Source organism: Motacilla alba, chromosome 15 (assembly GCF_015832195.1).
Source record: "Motacilla alba alba isolate MOTALB_02 chromosome 15, Motacilla_alba_V1.0_pri, whole genome shotgun sequence".
Classification (NCBI taxonomy): Eukaryota; Metazoa; Chordata; class Aves; order Passeriformes; family Motacillidae; genus Motacilla; species Motacilla alba.
The window spans coordinates 14,023,270-14,048,245 of record NC_052030.1 but is presented as its reverse complement, the minus strand read 5'-3'; the positions used below and the strand labels follow the sequence as shown (position 1 = coordinate 14,048,245).

Below are 24,976 nucleotides of genomic sequence, written 5' to 3'. Positions count from 1 at the left end.
CCCTGCCATGAATAGCTCTACTTTGGCCAGAAAGACAAAGTAAAAATATCGCACAGATTATTAGTTGTAAATTTGTCAAGCATCCTGTTGTGCTGATTTAAGCACCAAACCCTGAGCAGAGGGTTGTTAGTCTGTAAATTTTTCAAGCATCCTGTTGTGCTGATTTCAGCACCAAACCCTGGGCAGAGGCTGCTGCTGCTGCGTGTCAGAGGCAGGGCTGGGCTGCAGCCACCTCTGCAGAGCAGAACACGGGGCCTGGCTGCAGTGAGATTGCTCCTCCCAGCAAACTGAACACAACCAGATCCTGCTCATCTACCAAAAGGCTACAAATACTGCAGCTGTGCTTGATACACGTGCAAGTATCACACAGGACACTGGCAGAATGCCAGTGCATTTCACTGGTTTGCTGCCTCTGAATTTCGTCCTCTAGTGGACATGGACATGAAATCATGCTCACGCTCAGGACACTGCAGGCACAACAGGAAGCTTTTGCTCATACCATCCCTGCATCTCTAAACTATTTTTATCTTGCAAGCTGAGAGCATGCAAATTGACCTAATACTATTCTTGGCCAAGAGAGATTTTGGTTCAGGATTGAATTTCAGCTTTCCTGGCCATCCTGTTTTATCGACAGCCAGCACTCCCCATTCAGCAAGGCTGCTCAGCTTACAAGGAAGAATGCATCTGATCTAAGCCAGCCTCTTGCCAATGACAATGACATTAATCTGCTCCTGCAGGAGAAGTCACCTTCCTTCCACTCTCCCACCAGGACACCATCCCCAGGGTGTCTGTCTCGACCTTCACAGGCTGTGCAGAGAGAGGTTTAATAAAGTGCAGCGCCCCAGGCTCAGCGTGGCTCCTATTTCCTCCCCTCATTAAATGGGAAATGATTCCTGATGCTTTTCGATGGTCTTGGTCATCACCATAAATGTTTGCTTTGGAATTCTGCTACACTTTGCTCCTCGTGGGGTTTTTTACATAAACTAGCTCCAAAAACTGCAGCAGCCCCATTGGTCCTGATCCTGTGCTGATTTCTATTTTTAGATCTGAGTGCCCAAGAGACAAACACTTCTGTTTCTATGTGAGCAGCTCCATTGCTCTGATGAATCAAGATGAGTTCAATTGCATGACACTCTGAGATGGCAATCCCATCACTGACTCCAAATCCCTCCTTTTCCTTTGCTCCAACGGCTCTGCAATCAGGCATCAGCCTCTAACCACTTCAACAGCTGCTCCTGTCTTTTCTCCACACAGCAGTGCAAAGTTGGCTTGTTTCTCTGGAAGTGCTCCCAGCGGAATGAAGCAGTGGGGATGAGATGATTCTGGGAGCTCTGGCTCCCAAAGCTGAGCTTCGCTGCAGCTCTGCACTGCTCAGCAGACTTCACAGCTAGAGGGAGATACAGCATGGGAAGGAAGTGCTTGGCCTGGAAAACCCTCACTCAAAAGGCCTTTCCTAAACAGCAAAGTTGAAATAAGCTGGAGCCAGCTCCCAGGCAGTGCCTCCCACCTCCCCCAGGACACGTGCCAGGTGTGAAATGCCCTCCCCTCCCTGCACCCTGCACTGCCGCGCACCCAGCGAGGGATCCCAGGCTGCAGAGAAGCGGCTGAGGGCATTCCACTGCAGCCAAGCTGCCACCAAAACAGGAGGCACAGAAGCTTCACCCCCCCGCTCAAGGGCACTGCTGCCCTCCCCGTGTCCTCTCCTCACCCAGGCCGAGCAGGGCAGCAGGATGGATCCTGCCCCTTGCTGGGATCACTCCCTGCAGGGCGTGAGCCAACCCAGCTCAGAATGCTGCTGGGGCTGCGCCTGCCAGGGGCCACTGCTGCCTGAGTGTCCCTTCAGAGGCACCCAGGGCTGGGAGACTGAATACTGGAGGGGTCTCCTGCCTGGCCACGAGTAGATGACCGTGGGAAGGTGAATCTGTAAGGAAAGATACTCAGATTTTTTTCAGGTGCTGCCACACACCTCCAAAATTATGAGATTATGCTTGAAATCCACTGCTGTATTTCTGCTCTAGTTTTCAACACTGCTTCAGTGCTCTTGAACAATGGCAAACGACTGACAACACTCACCAACACTCCTAATGTAAAAGCCAGGTGGGAAAAGACCTCAGACTTTCCAAAGCACAACGAATCTGTTGGCTTTACAAATTCAAACTGTACAATGAAGTTGATTGCACCTTCACAACCAAAACACACTTGCATCCCCTGAGGGCTGTGCAGGTTAAAGTATTTTATCTAGTATTTTCAGAGAAATTCAACCAAAGAGTTTTGGGGCAGGGAGGAAAACATCAAACCTGCTGGCAACGTAGAAAATTCCACAAAGGCTTCCTTTTTTTCTCGTTGCTCCAAGGGAAGCTGCCAGGGCATCTGGTGGGGCTTTGCCATGACCTTCACCTTGTAGGCCATGTTGGGCTTCAAATTAAAAAAATGGTACTTGTAGCTAGCAGCCTTGACAATGTCAAACTCCTCCTCGTTCAGGAAGATGACATGGCTGTAGTTACTGTTTGTGGGGAGCCAGGAGAGCTCAGCAGAAATCTGGGTGATGTTGTCCACCCGGAGGTTGGAGGGGGCCACGATGACGTCCTTGCCCACCAGCAAGGTGCACTGCAGCTCGTCGGAGTTGCCCTTGCTGGTGATGCTCTGGATGGATATCCTGTACGTGCAGGTGGAGGTGTTGAGCTTTTCTATCAGAGCTTTCGTCCTGCTGCCCAGGGCGACGTTCATCCTGACCTCCTTGTCCACCAGCACGTTGTAGCTGCTGACGGTGCCCCAGCCGGGCGGCACCACCGGCGGCTCCCAGCCCACGATCACGCTTTTGGCCAGCTGCTTGATGAGGGTGATTTTTCGAGGATAAGGCACGATGTCTTCTCCGATCTCGTCGATGTTGACGTCCAGGGTCCCCGCGCCGTTGCTGAGCGCGCCGGGCTCGCCGCGGCTCGGGGGGCTGAGCTCCAGCCGCCCCTCCAGCGCCGGCCCCGCGCGGTTCAGCAGGTTCTGCTCCTGCTCGCTGCCCAGCCGCGCCTCGCTGTCCTGAACAAAGTCCACAAAGTTCGAAGGGACCAGGCCTCTCTGTCCGTCCAGGAGCTCTCCTGCAGAGAAGGAGCAATGCCATTAAAAGCCCTGAAGGAGAACACCCTGTAGCCCGGATTTTTTAAGATTTTCTAAGCTTTCTGCTGTTTACATTCTTGTAACGTACTTTCTCACACAATTTCTGTAGATAACTCCTTGGTTTGCATTCTTTTATGGAGGAGGAGACATTTGACGGACTGGTGGTTCATCCAGTGTCACTGGAGAGGTGGCACTGTCACCCTCCAATCCACTGTCACTTTTGGAAATCTGTGAATGTTGGAGTCAGAAAGTAACCTTCCCTTTCCCTTCACCTTGAGAGCAGCAGTGAGCGTGTCATTTCGTGTCCTACAGTGACAACACCCCGTCCGTGGCAGTGCCTTGAGAGTGGGCAAGGGAAGGGGCAAGGGATGAGTGACAGTGCACAAACATCATCCCCAGCTCGGGAGCAGAAGGGCTTATCAAGGGAAATACCAGAACTGCCAGCAAGCTTTTTTGTCAACTTAAATCTTGCCAGTAGGAAAAGCTGACACCATAAAATATTTTATAATTAGCTCTGCCTGCAAGGAGCGGCTTTGCTGGTGCAGAAACTCTTTTAATTAACACCACGGTGATAAAGCTAAATTTAGCAGCCGATTTCGGAGCAGACGAAGGAGAGAATTTGGAGCGTGCTTGGCAGACGAACTGATCTCAGTCTGCATGAATTAGCAGGAGTGGAAGGATTAAAGGAGACGTACCTTCGTAGAAGCCGTCCTCGTCCATGTCTCCGTACACATACAGGTACTTCCCTGCCGTGAGAGGCAGCTCCGCCTCGGGGTTCTCGTTTGGTCCATCGAAGGGGTTGTAGCTGTGGGGGCACAGGCAGAGTGCTGCTCAGGGCACGCCTGCAGCTCCCCAGGCAGAGCCTCCGCATCCCTCCCGACGCCCCCCGTGCCCGTGAGGCCCCTCTGCCCTCACCCCACGTCCTCTCCTGCAGGATGTGCTCTGACACTCCTCCCTTGGGGCTCTTGGTAAACACCGGCCAAAAGTCTCTGTGTTTTTAGAGTGAATTAAGGCAAGCTCAGCTGTGGGGCCTTTTCCAGCCGCTGTATTGGATTTTATGTTCCTTTTACACCAGTTCATTAAACTTCTACAGGGGCAAGGTAAAAGAAGACCAAAACAGTGAGCTACATCTAAGAGAAGCTACAGAGAGACAAAAAAAGCACTTAAATCTATTTCCATCTTGGGAGAAGCTGCTAGCCACTGAAATTTTTATGGCGACAGTCCCTAATGCCTGAAATTTTAATGTGCAAAGCAGTGATGGACTTCAAATCTTCTCCTGCTTGAAGAAGCAATTGAAAGGAAGAGAGTGAGAGCTGCCCTCTAGAGCAGGAGGTGCCCATTCAATCTGATTTGGACAGGAGGGCAGGAGGCAGGGGGTGAGAGCTCAGCTCCCTCTGGCAGCTGGGGCACAGGGACAGGCCCTGCTCCGCAGCAGTGCCAGCAGCACAGGCTCTGCAGAGCAGCCATTCCACGCAGAAATTCAGGGTACAAAGGAGGGGAGCCAGCCCTGCTGCTGAGTATCTCAGCTCTGGGTGAGTCCTGTAAGGAGACGGGTGCTTTACCTGTAACGGGCGATGCAAAGGTGGACTTTCCCAGAATATCTCTGCTTTGAGGTATTGGAATTCTGATCATTATCCATCTGTGGGGGGGTGGGGGGAGAAAAAAGATAATGTGGTTACAAAAAAGAATGAACAGTTTTCCTGACAGGTGATATCAATCAGTAACACACAATAACAAGGAAAAAAGAATTAAATTCTGACATGGAGCACAACTGGTTAATTTTACTTAGAAGGGCAGAATCAGTGACTGAGCACTTAAAACAAATGCTGAGTTTAGAACTGGTGCAAGTGTCAGCCTCCAAACACCTGGAAACCACAAGTATCACACAAAATATACCCCTTGCCAATGCAATCCAATCCAGCCCCATCCAATCCAGCCCCATCCCATCCCATCCCATCCCACCCAACCCACAGCATCAGCATCTCTTGAACACCACCCTTTCCACCAACTGAAGGAAATAACATATTTTCTCCTGAATTTCACATCACACTGAATTCAATCCTGCAAAGCCACATGTTTATTCTATTACAGATCTGGTCTAGAAAACCTGGAGGTTTAACTGGGGTGTTGAATCCAGAAAAAAATGACCAACTTTTTGCCTGAGCTCGAGAGAGTTAATTAAGGTAGAAATACTGGGTTAACAGTGGGATCAAATGAAATAAACTGTCCAAAAACAGAGCAAAATTTTACAACCTAGGCAGAGTGAACACTGAGCTACAGCTCCCAGCTCTAAACTGGTCCCTGCCAGGAGCACCCCAGGAAAATCCCCAGGGAAGAGGATTCAGGTGTCTGGTTGTTCCAGAAGGCTTTTTAATAGGAACAACCAGGCCATTGCAGACTATCACTGATTTATTTATTGGTTTATTGATTTCAGACTTCCCAGCACGGTGTTTCATTTTTCAGGTTTTATTCACACGCCCTCCCTTGGGTCTGGGTATCTCCAAGGAGGAATGGAGCTTAATTTCTGTGAGCTTGCCTAATGTGAGCGTGTATCACATAATTACACTCTAGAAGGCACAAAAAGTACAGTTCTGCACAAGAGGGCTTGACATTCCCAGCGAGAGATAACTCAGAAATCACAGAAAAGGGGAATTAAATTGGACGTTTGCGTCTCCTGCTCCTTGCTGTTAGTTCTGCTTCCCTAAGTCTCCTTGCTAAGCTGCTTTTTCTGTGGCCTCTTCAAAAAGCAGCAAATGTTTCCACTTTTCAATAATGCTGCTGCACAAATATACACAAATATTTCCTCTGGGTAATCCTCAGACATGCCCGTGGAATTCCCACTATACAGGAATCCAGTATTTTGTTGAATACCCTCAGGCTTGTGATCCATTCAGAAACATTCTGATTCCACCAACTTTCACATTTTCAGTACCAATTAATATAACATGGATAAAAAATAGGCACAGAGTTGCAACCTACTTACTGCTGTAAGGGTTAGGAAAGGGATTTCCTGAAATGAGGGGTAAAATCTGAAGATCATTTCCTCGTGGCTAGCTGCCCAAATAAGCCAGGGTATCTAATAGAGAAAAAAACCCTTCTACAGACTTTCCAAGATTTGTTCTATGCAGTTTTTATATTTAACATTTGTCCTAAACATTAAAAATCATGATATGTTATGAAAATCCTTTGCTGGGATTTCCTTCTCCTGAGAAGCTGAGCAGCCTCAGGAAGGAAATGCAAACAAGAACTCTCTGCTGCTGTGGGATGCAGCAGGTGCTGCCTTGGTTGGTCCATGGAGGTGTTTCTAATGAATGACCAATCAAGGATGCAGCTGGCTCAGACTCTGCTCAGCCACAGCCTTTGTTATTCATTCCTTTCTGTTCCTGCCCAGCCTTCTGATGGATCCTTTCTCTCTGTTCTTTTAGTGTAGTTTCAATACAGCATTTTAATATAATATATATCACAATATAATAACTCAGCCTTCTGGAACATGGAGTCAGGATCTCTGTGTCTCTCACCCTTGTCCTGGCTGCCCTGAAGACCACACAGAGATGCTGCTGTGCCTCACCCAGGCGTGCTCTGTGCTCAGCACTGAGAGCTGCAGAGCTCCTCACAGCCCTGAGCTCCAACCGCGGCATCAGCCGCAGCTTCCCTGAGAACACCCCTCAAATCCCACCGGCCACGCTCCCGAGCTGCCTCAGGAAATGACAACATTGGTGTCTGGCTTTTTAAAAGCAGGTGGATCAACCTGCAACAGCCTGCTGGAGCAGAGGAGCCTCAGCCCCGAGCCACTTTTTCAGTTAAAAATTGAAGAAGACTCACGTCTGAATCAAATCTGCATCTTGGGGTACCAGGTCTTGACTTGGCCAGGAGCGTGGGTTTGACAGACAGCTGCTCTGGCTTGTCTCCAGATATCTGAAGGGGTCTGATGAACTCTGAGATCACACAGCGGCTTCCAGGAGGGCTCTCATGGCCTGGCACGGACAGAGCACACAGGAATCAGCAGCGGCTCCAGCACAGCCCTGCCAAGCCAGCACAGGGCACTCTCCTCTCCTGTCAGAAACCCTCCGGAGGAAGGCTGGGGGGGCTCAGCCTGGCAGCTCCCAGACCTTGGTAAACTGCTGAAGGCAACAACAGGTAGCAAAACACAGCCCAGAAAGGGAAGGCATTTCCACTGGCAGAGCCCAAAGGTACATGGAACAAAACACAGCCCAGGAAGGGAAGGCATTTTCATTAAAAGAACCCAAAGGTACATGGAACAAAACACAGCCCAGAAAGGGAAGGCATTTCCACTGAAAGAGCCCAAAGGTACACGGAACAAAACACAGCCCAGGAAGTGAGGCATTTTCACTGACAGAGCCCAAAGGTGAAGTTTCCCCAGTGAGAAGAAGCCACCTTGTCCCTTGGTGTGCCTGGGGAAGCTGAGGCACGCAGTGTAACACACCCGGCACTGCAGAGCTGCTGCTGGAGCCTGTATTTATTTTGGGGACCCTGTCATAATCTGGAAATCAGAGGCAAGCCATGCATTTGTCTTCTAAAACAGAGACTGGAATGCTAAGGATGCAGTTGGCAGGATATTCCTCTTGCAATAATTGTTTGACTTTTGGCAGGCAGGCAGTGCCAGGTGTCTCCTGGGAGCTCCTCACTGACACCAGCACTAAGCCACAGTGACTCATCCCTCCATTCTAAAACATGGAAACTCAGGCGATGCAAAAGGAAACGTCTCCAAAAATCCTTCTGGAATATTTTTACCGTGCTTTTTAGAAAGAGCTTAGAGGAAAGCAAAGAGAGCTCACACTGCCCACGGAGAGCCTCACCAGAGGCTGAGCTCTCTCCCCTCCTGGCTCAGGTGAGCACCAGGGGTGAGACAAGCCAAAGGAACAGTGGTCCAGGCTCCAATAAAGCTGAGAAAAGCCACTTGTACATTTTAGCTCTGAGCGTTGTTGAGTGCCCAGAGCAGGAGCTGTGACCTGAGCTGGTTTTGAGCAGGAGCTGCAGCAGGGCACAGCGAGCTGCTGCTCCACGGGCACTGGCACCGTGCATCCTGCCTCTCCTTAACACCAGCAGCCTGTGCTGCAATCGTTCAGCCCCTGCATTTGTTTAGGTTCAGCATTTCCTCTCCTGCTCTGCCAGAAGCCTGACAGCAAGGTTTTGCTACTGAATTTCAAGATTCCCAGTCCAGGCCACCAGGAATTATCAGAGGAACCTCATTGTTCTCACTGCAGAGGAGAAAAAGCTGCAAGAGCTCCATCAGAGGGTTTTCTGGTGAGCTCATTAGTCCAATATGATTAATTTTCTCTGCATCTCTGTAATTTACAGCAGGGCAGCTTCAGCACATCGACAGCAGGGAAATATACAACTCACCACACAAAAGATTAATTACAACCAGCCCCACTTAGAGCAATCCCCAGGCTGCAAAAGGGCACATTTTTTATTCTTGGAACCTTTCTCACATCTACAACAGAGAAGCCCTCCCTGTTCAGGAGCCTTGAGCCAATTTAGCTCCTTCTGTTTGCTGTTAATGTGCTTGCCATCTCAGCCTGCCAGTGCCAAGCTAGAAATAACTGGGCCAACTGTGATTATTCGCTCAGAGGAAGCCTCTGGTGGGTCTCAGACCTCCGGCCTTGTTTCCAAACTGCTGGCACTAGGTACAGAGCCTGGAGCAAGGGGCAGGGCAGCCCTTGCTCTGCATGCACACAGGTAACGACCAGCGCAGGAGCACGCTTCATCAGGAACCCCAGGAAAATCAAGGTGCTGGAAGAGATCCTTATTCTTTCACTTGGCAAATAAGGTACCCAAAATGTACCCTGAGCCCGCCGAGGACTCTCATGGAATGACACAGTGCAGCCTGTGATTGACACGGGAGTTGTTTTTAGGTGTCCTCAGGTAACCTCTTGGCCGGTCTTTGTCCTTTCCTGTGAATAATGGATCGTTTACAAAGCTCTGCGCGGGAGAGCCGTTGCCTCGGGCAGCAGGAGATGGCCTGGTGAAAGTTCAGCACAGAGCTTGGGCAAACACACACTGTTGACTGAGCTGGGGACTCTAGGTGTAAGGACAATATCAATATATCAATACAGATTTATTTTTTTTTTATTTACTTGATGTTCTCCATTTCTCTTGAGACTGTTTTTTACTTTTTGGAAAGTTTTGCTTTCAAATTTTGATGGAGAAGTGCATAATTTCTGCTGCACAAATGAAACTGAGCCCAAGCCACTCTCATGTCTGTCAAAATACTCGATTTTCTGCCCAGCTCTGTTTAAATGGTTTTTTAATATAATGGATGTAATGTAATATAACTCCTCCTTCAGCAAGAGAGCAGACCTGCTTCTGTGCCTGGGACAGGGAAGGGCTTCCAACAAAGCCTGCACATGCAGACAGATGCATTTTACACAAAAACAGGCAATTTTAACCCTGAACAGGTTTCCTATCACTACACTCAACAACAATTGCAGAGAATTTTGCTCTCAGTGAAGCCCAGAGAGGCTCCCTGGAGCAGAGGCTGGACAGAGCTAAAGGAATAAAGCAGGGATTTACTGAAAAGCCTTCAAAGGATGCACCCTGGGCAGTGCCAGAGCCTGGCCATGGTTACACCCAAGATGGACAATGGTCATGAGTCTTCACACTTTTATGAGTTTTGGTCCATTTCCATCTTGGGTTCAGGGTCCCATTGCAGCTCCAGGTTGTGCAGTGCCTCCCTCCCAGGCTGCTCCCTCCATCCCCTGCTGTTTGCACTCTTTGGGCTGCAGCTGCAGTGGTGCAGTGCCTCCCTCCATCCCCTGCTGTTTGCACTCTTTGGGTGCAGCTGCAGTGGTGCAGTGCCTCCCTCCATCCCCTGCTGTTTGCACTCTTTGGGTGCAGCTGCAGTGGTGCAGTGCCTCCCTCCATCCCCTGCTGTTTGCACTCTTTGGGCTGCAGCTGCAGTGGTGCAGTGCCTCCCTCCATCCCCTGCTGTTTGCACTCTTTGGGTGCAGCTGCAGTGGTGCAGTGCCTCCCTCCATCCCCTGCTGTTTGCACTCTTTGGGCTGCAGCTGCAGCGCTGTCCTTGGCTCTGGGCTGGAAAAGGATTGCTGTGTGTGCCTGAGCTGTGAGGAGAGCTGCTGGCCCTGTGTGTGGGGCTCAGAGTCACACACCAATGCAGGGCAGAGCCTGGGAATACGAGAGCTCAGACTGCAGGCATCACCAGCAGTGCCTGGATGAAACTGGAAGAAGCCCAGTGTAGTTATGACATTCTATGAAAATCCTTTTGTCAGGGTTTTCTTCTCCTGGGAGGCTGAGAGGCCTCAGCTTCAAAATACAAACAATTATTATCTGCTAGTGCAGAATGCAACAGGTACTTCCTTGATTAGTCAATGTTAAGTGTTTCTACTCAATAACCAATGAAGGAGGCAGCTGGCTCAGACTCTCTGGGAGTCACAGCCTTTGTTATTCATTCCTTTCTCTTCCTGCCCAGCCTTCTGAAGGATCTCTCTCTCTGTTCTTTATAGTTTTAGTGTGCCGTTTTTAATATAATACATCACAATACAATAACCAGCCTCCTGGAGCATGGGGTCAGGATCTCTGTGTCTCTCCCCGTGTCCTTCTCTGTGTCTCTCCCCGTGTCCTGGCTGCCTGGGAGCCCAGCCCGGCGGGGGCAGCGATGCCGTGCGAGGTGTGCCCCGGCGGGAGCCCCCAGCCCCTTACCTTTGCCGATGGAGGTGGCGATGCCGTTCATCAGCTGGGCCAGGGCTTTGCCGGGGGGCCCCGGGGGGGCCAGCGAGGCGCTGCCCAGCAGCTCGATCTTGCCCGCCTGCTGCCGGAACCGCTCCAGCTCCCGCGACAGCAGCTTAAACTGCTCGCTCTGCGTGCGGCATTTCTGCTCCAGCTCCCGCACCTTGGCCTGCGGACACACGGCGCTCAGCGCCCGGGGGGCAGCGCGGGGCACACACAGCCCCCCCAGACTGGGGACTGGGGACACACAGCCCCCCGACACAGCATGGGGATACACAACCCCCCCCAGCCCGGGGATTGGGGATACACCGCCCCCCAGGCACCACACAGCCCCCCCAGCCTAGGGACTGGGGACACACAGCCCCCCAGCCCGGGGATGGGGATACACAGCCCCCCGACACAGCATGGGGATACACAACCCCCCCCAGCCCGGGGATTGGGGATACACAGCCCCCCGACACAGCATGGGGATACACCCCCCCCCCAGACACAGCAGGGGATACACAGCCCCCCCCCAAGCCCCCCCCCAACCAAAACACAGCCCCCCAGCTCGGGGATTCAGGATACACAGCTCCCCAGCTCGGGGATTGGGGATGAACAGCCCCCCCAGACTGGGGATTTGGGATGGGGATTTTGGATGGGGGTTCAGGACACACAGCCCCCCCAGCCTGGGGATTTGGGATGGGGGCTCAGGACACACAGCCCCCCAGCTCCCCCCGGACCTCCCCGGGCTTGGAAGGTGGCCCGCGGGCAGCCCTGCCCCCCTGAGGTGATTCCTGCCTCCCCCACCAGCTTCCCGAGGGGAAATGCCTCATCTCACACCCCGGCAGTGCTGAAGAAATCCCTGCCAAGAGCACCCGCAGGGAGACCCTGCAGGGCTGTGGCTCCTTCACTCCCAGTTCTGTGTGCCTTTCCAGCTCTCTAAAAGGCAGGTGTGGCATCTCTGGGGCATCTCTGGGCTTCGCCCAGCTGCTGCCATCCAGCTGAACCTCCTCACTGCTGCATTTACATTTGTGTCTTAAAACCCCACAAGAACAGAGCCCCCAGGGATCCTGCAGAGCCTGGGCCCAGCCCCCGGCTGAACTCCCTCAAAACAGTGAAAACCAAAGCACCCCGAGGCGCTCCAGCCAAGAGGGGGCTTCTGCAAGCCTGGGAGGGCTACCAAAACATGACGGGTTTGTCTGGATTTTGAGGCATCGGGCTTTAACAAAGCAGGACTGAAAGAGGAGCCCGTGTTGTGAACCTGCCCAGACAGAAGGAGGGGAATTGCTGAGCGAGCAGGGGAGGGGGTCAGACTCGTTCCCTGGCTGAAAGCAGGGGCCAAGGCACCCAGGGGAGCTCTGGGGGTCTGCACAGGTTGGACCACAGCACGAAAGCCCTTTCTCCAAGGCTGCACTCTCCCTGGCTGAATGGAGGCTGGAATAATGTGTCTGTGCTGAGCAAACATCACCTTCCTGCATTAAACCCCTTGGTGCCTGGCTGAGCAGCTGTACTAACAAAGGAGGGCTGGATAGCAATTAAACTCGTTCAACTGAACTAAGAGCTTCGGGTTTTTAACGGGAAAAACATTCCCTGTTTGTGTAAGAAACCTGTACATTTATACATCAAGAAAACAACGCTGTCACACAGCACCTATAAAAAGATCCTGGCTGAAGGAAAATGCTCACAGTACCCAGAAGAACCCCAAAACCCAAACGTTCTACTCTACAAGGGGGCACTGTTTGTTCCTTTTCTTGCACCTAATACTTTTTTAAAGTTAAAGTGGATTTTAAAGATATAATTTCCTTGCATTCATAACACACAAATCAATTTATTTCTGCAAAAGAAAGCTCAGGGTATCCCTCTGATTGATGATGAAACCAAGAACAGCAAGAATCAGACTTTGTGGGAGTTTTACACAAACATGAAATGCTTGGGGCTCTCGTCTTTTTTTTTTCTTTTTTTTTTTTTGCTGTGGTTTTGAGCGAATGAAATGTCAGATTTTGCTACTTGTTAATTTGTTAACTTGTTAATTTGCTGCATGAAAATGGCATCTGTGCAGTTTCAAAAGGACACGAAGCAAACAAAGAAGAAAACTGGGTTATTTGGTTCCCACTTTCCAATGGAAAGCTTAGGGATGAGCCATTCAGCCCTCTAAGAATATTACTGACCCTTCCACAGGCAGCTGTGCAAACTCTAGCACAGAATAAAAAACAAAATCATCGCAGTCCACGCCTCAACAAGAAGATAAGGCTGCCTTAAGAGTATTTTTGAAAAAGCATTAATAACTTAGAAATTGTTTGTATTGCAGTAAATGCCCTGTCTTCTGAGCATGCAGAGGTTTCAAGTTCTCTCATGAGAGTAGGAAGCCTGGGAGAAAAATGCCTTTGCTGCTGTATTTGAGTAGGGTTGTGAGTTAGAACTGAGCTGGCACTTTATAAAGATAACTGGCCATGAGAGCCACGGTGGAGCCACCAGGAGGCATCCCCACGCTCATCCCTGCTCCCTGACCCCAGGCATGTGCTTGCTCTGCTCTCAGCCAGCCTCAGCTGCAGGAGATCCACAGATTTGGGTCTGACCCTGCCGAGCAGGACGTGCTCACAGGCTCAGAACTGGGAATTTTCCCCCTGTGCCTGGTCCCTGCCATTGAACCTGAGCTCACAGGCTCACAATTCTGGATTTCTACCCTGTGCCTGGTCCCTGCCATTGAACCTGTGCTCACAGGCTCAGAATTGGGGATTTCTACCCTGTGCCATAGTATTTTCCATTGAACCTGTGCTCACAGGCTCAGAATTGTGGATCTCTACCCTGTGCCCTGGTCCCTGCCATTTAACCTGTGCTCACAGGCTCAGAATTGGGGATTTCTACCCTGTGCCTGGTCCCTGCCATGCAGCCTGTCCTGAGCAGGGTGTCCCAGGGCTGGCCCAGCTCTGCCTGGAGCTGGAGCGGCTGCCCAGGGCAGGGGATGAGCCAGCCCTGCTCAGACAGCCTGTCTGCCTGTCCCCTGGCACTGCCCAGCTCCCCTCCCAGCTGCTGAAACCCAAAGGCTCCAGGGATGGGGAGCAAGCAGGCTCATCCATCAGACAGGGATTGCACACAGGGCAGGGATGAGCAGCTCTGGATTGCACACAGGGCAGGGATGAGCAGCTCTGCAGGGCTGGATTGCACACAGGGCAGGGATGAGCAGCTCTGCAGCTCTGGATTGCACACAGGGCAGGGATGAGCAGCTCTGCAGCTCTGGATTGCACACAGGGCAGGGGTGAGCAGCTCTGCAGCTCTGGATTGCACACAGGGCAGGGATGAGCAGCTCTGCAGGGCTGGATTGCACACAGGGCAGGGGGGAGCAGCTCTGGATTGCACACAGGGCAGGGGTGAGCAGCTCTGCAGCTCTGGATTCCACACAGGGCAGGGATGAGCAGCTCTGGATTGCACACAGGGCAGGGGGGAGCAGCTCTGCAGCTCTGGATTGCACACAGGGCAGGGATGAGCAGCTCTGGATTGCACACAGGGCAGGGATGAGCAGCTCTGCAGGGCTGGATTGCACACAGGGCAGGGATGAGCAGCTCTGCAGCTCTGGATTGCACACAGGGCAGGGGGGAGCAGCTCTGCAGCTCTGGATTGCACACAGGGCAGGGATGAGCAGCTCTGGATTGCACACAGGGCAGGGATGAGCAGCTCTGCAGGGCTGGATTGCACACAGGGCAGGGATGAGCAGCTCTGGATTGCACACAGGGCAGGGATGAGCAGCTCTGCAGCTGGACAGGTCTGGATTCAGAGCAGGAATGGGCACGTTCTGCTGGGCAGGGACCACCCCACAGCCCCACTGTTCACACAGCAGTGGCTTTCACTGGGCAGCTCAAACCAGCCTCAGGGGCAAATATCACCTGAGCAGTCTCTGCCTTAGCAAAGGACAACCTGAATTCAGACAAAACCCACACAGTCAGGAGGTCACACTCTGAGGGAACCACCAAACCACTCCTACTGGGCATGCTGGTGAGGAGCTGGCTGCAAACCAGGATGGAGCTCTCGTTAAGCCATGCCAAGGCTCCTTTCTTGCAGAAGTATCCTGGTTTGCATGGTTTGGTTTAAGGCCAACAGTGCAAAGCATGCTGGCATAACAAGGGCTCCAGCACACATCCCATGCGAGGTGAGGCCGGGCTCTGCTTCTCATGTGCAAGGGAGGAGTGCAGGACTCGGCACGGGGAAAGGAGAATTCATGCCCTAAAATACCTGCATGCTGTCCAAGGTGTTCTGGGTGAAGTGCAAAGCAACAAATCCCAAACAGACACAGTAAACAAAGAGATGTGAAATAAACAAAGAAATAAAAACAGTTCTGAATAATTTCTTTACATTTCAAAGCAGCCTCTTAGAAGAGCTACACGTGTAAAAGCATGCATCAACGCGAGCAGCACCACAGCAACCAGCACTGCTGCTGATCTGAAACTGCAGAAGGCACACTCAGTAAAATGCTAACAAATAACGTGCTCACAAAAAGCAAAAGCTTTGGAAATCTTGTAGGGGTTATGCAAATCAGAGGTTGCAGACAGATCAGCTAAATCAGGATTGTGCTCGGCTTGAGGGGGTAAATAATCTCCTGCTCCTCTTGTTTCTGTTCTCCTGCATCAAACTCTTTGCACCAGGCATTGAATAATAACTGCAGCTCACAGTCTGGAAGCTAAACCAAACGTAATGGATATGATCATAATGAAAGCCTACGAGTAAAACACTCTCTGTGGGAATATTCACTTTTATAGATAATAGTAAACAATTGCTTTAATTTTTTTTTTTTAAGTTGATCAATGCAGCAGGAAAAATCCACCTTTCACTGAGGCATGGCCAGCAAGTGCATACAGAAATACTGTGGGGAGGTGAAAGGACTGGAAATTGCCTCTAGATAAAAGGAAATTTCTAAATGAAACGTTGACAATGCACCTGTATTATCCATCCTATTTGTGCACGTTCTTTAGGACATGTACATTAACACTTAAAACCATTCCATGCCTTTTCCTCAGGCAGAAAATGAAGTGTTCTCCTGCCAGCACACCCTTTGAAGGTTTTTGAAGTACCTCAATTCTTTCATTAGGTTTACAGTTTCTGCTTCTTTGACATGTTGCTTTATGTTAATTAGGCAGTGTTTAATTAGGGACCCTGGTAGCTGGTTGGTATTTGCTGCTGTATTTCCAGCCTAATAAATCAAAATTCTCACCGTTAATCGCTCCCCTTAGTAGTATTTCACAAAAAATGGTACCAAAAGAGAAACATACATCACTTGCAACAGCTCAGCTTAACGCCCTCCTAACTGAGCTATAAATCCTAAAGGATGCAATTCTATCAGAAGAGAGAAAACCCTCTTTGGCTGCACGTGCCTCGAGAAGCTCCCAGTGCCCATGCTGGAAGTGACCCTGCTCAGAAGGGACCCGGGCAAGCCAAGGGAAGCCAGGGGATCTTACCTCTAGCAGCTGAACTGCTCCTTCATGCTCCTTCTTAGCTTCAACCTGAGCCTTGCATTCGTGAGAGAGGACGAGGGCAGAAGGAGGGGAAAGGGGGCAGAGGGAGAACGAGTTAGTCGTGCCCCGTTCACCGCGCTGAGAGCACAGCCAGCAGCACCCCCAGGGCCATCTCCAGGCAGCAGGGTGGCTGTGCCAGCCCGGCAGGGCTGTTTGCCTTGGGAGGTGGCTCTGGGAGCAGGGCTGCTCTGCACGCGCTGCCCCAGCCACTGCCAGCCTCCCTGCAGCCCCAAAGTGCAGCTGGAATGCACTCTGCTCTACACACCAGCCCTCCCTGCAGCTGGAATGCACTCTGCTCTGCACACCAGCCCAAAGTGCAGCTGGAATGCACTCTGCTCTGCACACCAGCCCTCCCTGCAGCTGGAATGCACTCTGCTCTGCACAGCAGCCCTCCCTGCAGCCCCAAAGTGCAGCTGGAATGCACTCTGCTCTGCACACCAGCCCTCCCTGCAGCTGGAATGCACTCTGCTCTGCACACCAGCCCTCCCTGCAGCTCAGGGCTGCCCAGCCCTTCAGGGGGACCTGGGTCAGGCCAGAAAGCCACCACCAAAACCCTAACCCAGAAACCCAAACCACAGACCAAAACTACAGACCAAATCCACAACCCCAAATCCACAGACTGAAACTACACACCCAAAACCACAAACCCAAACCCACAAACCCAAATCCACAACCCCAAATCCATAGACCCAAACCCACAGACTAAACCCACAGACCAAAACCACAGACTCAAAACCACAGCCCAAAACCCACAACCCCAAATCCACAACCCCAAATCCACAAACCCAAACCCACAGACCAAAACCACAGACTCAAAACCCACAACCCCAAATCCACAACCCCAAATCCACAAACCCAAACCCACAGACCAAAACCACAGACTCAAAACCCACAACCCCAAATACACAACCCCAAATACACAGACCCAAACCCACAGCCCCCTGTCCTGCATCCCAGCCCAGCCCTGCTGCAGCCCTGCCGTCACCCTGGTGACAAGGGACACGGTGCCAGCAGGTGCCAGCAGGTGCCAGCAGGGCACACAGAGCCTGAGCCATCCACCAGCAGGCGTTTAACAGACTGGCAAACGATGGCACCCACGGCTGCCCCTGCCGAGCATCAAACCCCCTTGGGTTTAGGTTTTCTCAGAGAAGAAGGCTGGGTCCCCAGCAGCACCAACAACACTGAGCTCTTCCTCCCGCCTGGGAAACGGGGTCAGCCTGTGCAGGCACCAGACATGGAACGAGCTTTTGTTCCTTGCAGAATGTGGCAGCAAGGCAGGGGCTGGGGCAGGGAAGGCTCTGCTCTGACGGGCAGCTTGGTGCTCCTCAGCCTTCCCAAGGCAGCGGGCGTGCTGTGGAGAGCCATCCTGCTGCTGCCAGACTGCCACCTGCCTTGGGAAGCGCCTCCCCCAGGAAAGACAATGAAAAACCAAAAGGGAAGGAAGGGTTTGACACGCACTGGGAGGCCAGCTCTGGATGCAAGCTGAGCCAGCAGCTCCTGGTAAAGCTGGCAGGGATGTGTTTTAGTCCTTAGATAACAGATTCATTTAAGACATTGATCTGCTGAGCGTGTTGCACGGGTGGAACACCAAACCCAGCACAAGCTGGGCAGGGCCCAGTGCCTGTCCCTGCAGAAACAGAAGCACACAGGTTTGTGCTGCCAGTCCAGAGGAGGATTTATGAGAAGAATGTGAGAAGAATTAGCAAGAAATGCTGTGCCTTCCTTTGATTTCTTTCCTTTGCCAGGAAATTTAAGCCCAAAATTTATGAGGCAGTTCTAATAATAACTGCTGAATATAACTAGAAATGGCATTTTGCAGTGTGCCTAAGTACACTTACTGAGAAAGACTAAAAGAAAATTAACTGGGAGATTTCATTTGGTCAACTACAGTGTTCTATTTCAAGCAACATTATTACATACATCTTTGATTCTGCTGAGAAGGTCCCTCCTTCCCAATTCCCTACCAAATTATCATTAGCAGCATTATTTCTGTGTTTTAATCTAGTCCAGCAATTGGAAAAATCAACATTAGCACTGAGACAATTGCAGCTTTAAGTGGCTTTGGCAAAACTGAAACTCAACATCATGGTTTTTGTATTACAATGAATACTGAGAAATTGCAGTGCGGGGAGAAAGAAAAGTCTTGAAGTGATTTGTGAATTAGAGAATGACCTTGGGAGTGAGTGAGGTGTTAAAGCAACTGCTCAGTTTCTGTGGGGGGCTGATGCTGGCTGGGCACCAAACCCTTGCCACACAAACCTGACACATTCTTGAAAAGGAGGAGCAGCTGAGATGTGCCAGCACCTCACGAGACTTTCTTTCCCTGATTTACTGGGGAAAGGCAGCAAGGGTCGCACGTCTGGAAGAGGAGCCCAGAGAAATCCTGCCAAACACGGATGTGCCAGTGAGAACATCAACACAGGCTGGAAACGGCACAGACCTCGAGTCCGACTGCCAGGAAACCAGGACTGGGTTCCTTGGTGACATTTGAGAAACGCACAGGTGTCACCAGGCCAACCATGAGGGGAGCACTGGAAACGCAAAGGAAACCCAGGAGGCTGAGCCACTGCTGTCCCTGCTGGGCTCAGCAGAGCCCGGGACAGCGGGGCAGGTTCCAGCAGGGATCAGCCCTGCAGCACGGAGCAGCCCTGCAGCACGGAGCGGGGCAGGCTCCAGCAGGGATCAGCCCTGCAGCACAGAGCAGCTCTGCAGCACGGATCAGCCCTGCAGCACAGAGCAGCACTGCAGCACGGAGCAGCCCTGCTTCCAGGGCACAGCAGGGCCTGGAGCCGCCAGGGCAGGCAGCAGCTGCAGCTGGCTGGGAGTGCCTCCAGCCCAGGGGATCCCACCATGCTCCTCTGCCCTGCAGCTCGTGCTCCCACCTGCAATCTCCTGCTTGTCCCTGTCCTGTCCTGTCCCAGGTACCTTCTGCAGGGGCTCCATTCCTCCCTGTCCCTGTCCCTGCCTGTCCCTCTTCCTGTCCCATCCCTGTCCCATCCCCAGGTATGTTCTGCAGCAGCTCGATCTCCTGCCTGTCCCTTCCCTATCCCATCCCATCCCTGTCCCCTGCTGTCCCCTGCTGTCCCCGTACCTTCTGCAGCAGCTCGATCTCCTGCCTGTCCCATCCCTGTCCCCTGGTGTCCCCTGCTGTCCCCGTACCTTCTGCAGCAGCTCGATCTCCTGCTGTTTGGCGTTGAGGACAGCCAAGGCTTGCTCATGCTCCAGCTCCAGCTGTTGCCGCCGTTCCGCAGCCTCTCGCATGTGCTGCGCCAGGAGAGGGACAGGACAGCTCTCAGGGCACGGGGACAGTGCCAGCTGCGGCCACAGGGGCTGCCACGGCCGGGGGGCACGGCTCCCACCCCAGACACCTGCCTGGCACCCTCAGAGGCAGCAGGGAAACCAGGAGGGGTGGGAGTTCAGTCAGGGCTTCAACCAAAGGGAACTCAGGCACTTGGACATCAATTCCTGCCAGGACCCAGGGTCTGACCCTGCCAGGACCCCGGCTGTGACACTGCCAGGACCCAGGCTCAGCCCTGCCAGGACCCAAGGTCTGACACTGCCAGGACCCAGGCTGTGACCCTGCCAGGACCCCGGCTGTGACACTGCAGGACCCAGGCTCAGCCCTGCCAGGACCCAAGGTCTGACACTGCCAGGACCCAGGCTGTGACCCTGCCAGGACCCAGGCTGTGCCCTGCCAGGACCCCCTCTGCAGATAGGAATCTTTTCATTCCAGGGTGATATTACTGCCCAGCATCCCTGCAGCTTCCCAACAGCCTGCTAATAAATGGGAGTTCAGAGAGATCTGGGTCTGGATTCTGCTCTCTTCCCTGGTGGAGCTGGGATTGAGGATTTTTATTTCCCGAGTTACACAGTGCTCCCACAGCGATCTCAGAGCAGAGGCACCACACCTCATCTGCAGCTCCGAGATACTGCACACAAAGCTGTGAGAAAGCAGCCCCTGGGAGAACAAATGCGTGGAGAAAATGGACAGGAACAGCCCAAAATGTCCCTGATTGTCCACAGGAGAGCATTTCACCAAGCTCACTTCCCACCTGTGATGTTGTCACCTGCTGCACAGAGGGGCAGCCAGGCAGGCTCTCTGAGGGGAAATATCTGGGCAGTTAAATATCTGAAATGAAATATCTGGGCAGTTTTTCTCGCTCTGGGCTCTCTCCCGTTCTGGCTGCAATAGCTGTGCAGGGCAGTGTGCACTCAAGTGCTGTGAGTGCCCCATAAAGGTCTCTGGATGCCCCTGTGCTGCTTTGAGAGCCCTCTCCGTGCCTGGGGCTCTCATTCCCACTCTGTGTAGCCATGATATTTTATGAAAATCCTTTTGTCAGGATTTTCTTCCCCTGAGAAGCTGAGAGCCTCAGCTTCAAGATGTAGAGAAATGACTGTCTGTTGCTGTGGAATGCAGCAGGTGCTTCCTTGGTTGGTCCATGTTAAATGTTTCTAATTAATGACCAGTCAAGGGGGCAGCTGGGTCAGACTCTCTGGGAGTCACAGCCTTTGTTATTCATTCCTTTCTATTGCTATCTGCTTTCTGATGCATCTTTCTCTCTGTTCTTTTAGTACAGTTTTAGTGTAATCTTTTTGATATAATATATTTCACAATATAATAAACCAGCCTTCTAAAACATGGAGTCCAAATTTCTCCTTCTCTTCACCCTTATCCCAGCTGCCCTAAAAAGCACAGCCCTGATCCCAGCCGAGAGGGGGGTTCAGTGCCTGGCTGTGCAGGGCCCCCCGGCTGAGCGCCAGGGACCGTGGGGAGCGGGGAAGGACTGGGATTTGGGATCTGGGATCTGGGATTTGCACCCACCTTCAGGACCTGCTCTAAGTTCTCCAGCTTGGCTTGGAGCTGGTGTTTTCCCCTGGCAGCCAAAGCTCGTTCTCGGGTCGCTCTCAGAAGGGTTTCTCGGAGGTGCTCATAGTCTGCGGTAACCTGGAGACACAAACAGGTCGCGGCTGCAGGGAGGGCAGCACACCTGGCACCTGGGCAGGGGAACGCAGAGGGAAAGGCTCCGAGCAGGCAGGGAGCCAGAGCCTCCCAGGGAATGCTCCCGAGGAGCCGTGCCTGCCCCAGGCTCACGGGACCTTCCCGCAGCAGGGGGGGAGGCTGCAGGGTGCAGCACAGGCTGCAGCACAGGCTGCAGCTGCAGCTACGCACACGCCACGCAAACTGAACAAACACAGCCCAGCGAGGCTGCAGGCTGCAGCACAGGCTGCAGCACAGGCTGCAGCTGCAGCTACGCACACGCCACGCAAACTGAACAAACACAGCCCAGCGAGGCTGCAGGGTGCAGCACAGGCTGCAGCTGCAGCTATGCACACGCCACGCAAACTGAACAAACACATCCCAGCGAGGCTGCAGGGTGCAGCACAGGCTGCAGCACAGGCTGCAGCTGCAGCTACGCACAGGCCATGCAAACTGAACAAACACAGCCCAGCGAGGCTGCAGGGTGCAGCACAGGCTGCAGCACAGGCTGCAGCTGCAGCTACACACACGCCATGCAAACTGAACAAACACATCCCAGCGTGCCCTGAACGAGGGACAGCCAAAACACTTCCACACTCCCTGCATCCCAGGGGCCCCGAGATGGGCGTGCTACACAAAGAGGCAGAGATCTCACACACGCACATATATATATATATATATATATATATATATATATATATATATATATATATATATATATAAAATATATATATTTACATACATATATATTTATATATACATATATATTTATATATACACATATATATTTATATACACTTATATATAAATATACACATATATTTTATATATATTTATATACACACATGTATATAAATATACATATATATTTACATACATATATATTTATATATACATATATGTATTTATATACACACACATATATAAAAATACATATATATATTTACATACATATATATTTTTATATATACATATATATTTATATAAACACATTTATAAAAATATACATATATATTTACCTATATATATATATGTATAAATACACATATATATATTTATACACACACACATATATATATATATTTGATAAAACTCAAATTTCCATTTCTTCTGGACTCTTTTAAGTGTAACCTGGCTTCAGAATAAACTCAAACACACGTGATCAGCCCCCGTTAACGCTTGGAATCAGTGTGCCTGCAATTGTAAAATCAGTGTTCTTCTGCAATGAACCCCTTGCTCTGCCTTGAAACGTTTCTATGCAGAAGGTGTTCAAAGGATCAGACACTCCTGACAGAAGATGTGGTATGTGGTTTGATTCTTTGGTCCTGTGTCAAGCAGTTCAGCAGGAACAAGTCTTTTGACACAGGATTTTGTGAATCACCAGTGACAGCGACTGCTTCATAAACAGAAAACAGGAAAATGCATGGAATTACTGCTGCCTGCCAGGGGAAAGTTCTTCCTTTAATTCAGATCAGCTGAAAGTTTGATTTCTTATCCCTGATCACTGCACGAGTTTGAGATCTGTATTGATGCCTGGCAGGATCATTGCAGCTGGAACCATAGCAGATCTTCTACATGAAGGAAGAATCCAGCAGGAATGAACAGCTGGGCTAAAAGCCCCAAGATTATTTCCACATGCATTGCCCCTTTTCTGCAGTGTTTGCAGGAGGTGAGGAAGCAGCAACGTTTCTGTTTTGTTTGGTCTGGTTTGTTTGTTTTTATTTTGGCTTTGTTTGTTTGGCTTGGGGTTTGTTTTTATTTTATTTTTTTTTGTTTGCCTTTTCTAATGCACTGTTTTGAAAGCTGATTCAGCCTCTTTGTTTGCCTTCTGGCTGCAGCTCGTTGACTTGCAGATTTTGCCACGGAGCAAACCATGTCAATGGCTGCAGCCAGCCCCTGCACCAGCCCTGCAGAAGGGCTCTTTGGAGTGCAGTGGGCTGGAAAAAAGAGAGGCACGGGGAACAAATCATGTTTTCCACAAGAACTGATGCAATTATTGTCAACCCCGGGAATTTTTTTTTTTTTCTGTGCACGGATTTTCCTTTTCCCTTACTCGCAGTTCTTTATGACAAAGGAAACTCTTTAACAATGGATTTTCAGAACCAATCACTCCTGCATCCTTGGAACTGCGCTGCACTGCTCAGATCAGAGGCGCTGCTGAGGAGGAACGGCGTGGAAAGGGGAGCAGAGGGGGTCGGGATCAACGACACAATCCTGCTCCTGTCTGGCACTGCCAGGACCCAGGCTGTGCCCTGGAAAGGGGAGCAGAGGGGGTCGGGATCAACGATGCAATCCTGCTCCTGTCTGGCACTGCCAGGACCCAGGCTGTGCCCTGGAAAGGGGAGCAGAGGGGGTCGGGATCAACGATGCAATCCTGCTCCTGTCTGGCACTGCCAGGACCCAGGCTGTGCCCTGGAAAGGGGAGCAGAGGGGGTCGGGATCAACAACGCAATCCTGCTCCTGTCTGGCACTGCCAGGACCCAGGCTGTGCCCTGGAAAGGGGAGCAGAGGGGGTCGGGATCAACGACACAATCCTGCTCCTGTCTGGCACTCTCAGCTCCTCTCCCCAGATCCAGAGGCACAATGTCGGGAACAAGTTACAAGAAGAGGTTGTTTGTGTCAGACTTTGGGTTTCCCTGTCTCCAGAACAATTCACCCCACCTGATCACCTCTGGAAAGAAGTTTTTCTAAACCTCACCAGTTGTCATATTCTGAATATTTTTGGGAGCAAGGGAGCAGAGTCAGGGTTCCCTTCTGCTCTCAGCCTCTCCCTGCTGGCAGGGCCCTTGGCTTCCTGGACACTGAAAGCAGAGCCTTTCCTCCTGGAAACCATCCCCAGGAGCCTGCAGCTCCCAAATCCATCCCCAGGAACCTGCAGCTCCCAAAATCCAGCCCCAGGATCCTGCAGCTCCCAAAACCCATCCCCGGGAGCCTGCAGCTCCCAAAACCCATCCCCAGGATCCTGCAGCTCCCAAATCCATCCCCAGGAACCTGCAGCTCCCAAAATCCAGCCCCAGGATCCTGCAGCTCCCAAATCCATCCCCAGGAGCCTGCAGCTCCCCAGACCCATCCCCGGGAGCCTGCAGCTCCCAAAACCCATCCCCAGCAGCCTACAGTTCCTGAAATCCATCCCAAGGAATCTGCAGCTCCCCAAACCCATCCCCAGGAGCCTGCAGCTCCCAGTCCATCCCAAGGAATCTGCAGCTCCCAAAATCCATCCCCAGGAACCTGCAACAGTGAGAGGAAATTCTAGTCCTGACTTAGTGGGGAATTCTAGTCCTGACTTAGTGGGGAATTCTAGTCCTGACTTAGTGGGGAATTCTAATCCTGACTTAGTGGGGAATTCTAGTCCTGACTTAGTGGGGAATTCTAGTCCTGACTTAGTGGGGAATTCTAGTCCTGACTGAGCAGCCGCCGTGACAAACGCTGACCTCTGTGTTGAAATTGCTCTGGCAGACTTTCCCGAGGCACCTCGAGACAAGCAGAAGGAACAGTAAAGCGCTGTCAGCCACGCAGGCTGTGCTTTGTGCTTGCCGATGGTCAGAGCAGCCACGCCTTCGGTGTCCCCGGGGACTGAGCCCCCGCGGCATTAACGCTGCACAGCGCTGCGGGCCAGCCGGAGCAGCAAACTGCCCAGAGCCTCATCTCTGTGCCGAGGCACGTGAGAACAGCAGCACAGAGAGCAGCACACGAG

General features: G+C 51.7%; 1 protein-coding gene across 3 annotated transcripts in view; it reads right to left on the bottom strand.

Moving 5' to 3' along the window:
• Window positions 1-437: 437 nt before the first annotated feature.
• LOC119707598 (RIMS-binding protein 2-like) overlaps window positions 438-24,976 on the bottom strand; it is a 69,366-nt gene continuing 44,827 nt past the window's right edge. For 2 of the 3 annotated variants that reach the window (XM_038152828.1, XM_038152829.1), the window contains 9 exons: window positions 21,127-21,249; window positions 19,464-19,568; window positions 16,248-16,298; window positions 15,028-15,048; window positions 10,792-10,987; window positions 6,934-7,085; window positions 4,674-4,750; window positions 3,807-3,916; window positions 438-3,092 (listed from right to left, as the gene is read on the bottom strand). In XM_038152828.1, coding sequence (XP_038008756.1) covers window positions 2,248-3,092; window positions 3,807-3,916; window positions 4,674-4,750; window positions 6,934-7,085; window positions 10,792-10,987; window positions 15,028-15,048; window positions 16,248-16,298; window positions 19,464-19,565 — 1,554 coding nt within the window. In that variant the 5' untranslated portion in view covers window positions 19,566-19,568; window positions 21,127-21,249 and the 3' untranslated portion in view covers window positions 438-2,247. The remainder of the gene's footprint in view (window positions 3,093-3,806; window positions 3,917-4,673; window positions 4,751-6,933; window positions 7,086-10,791; window positions 10,988-15,027; window positions 15,049-16,247; window positions 16,299-19,463; window positions 19,569-21,126; window positions 21,250-24,976) is intronic. The other variant, XM_038152830.1, reaches the window with a different exon arrangement.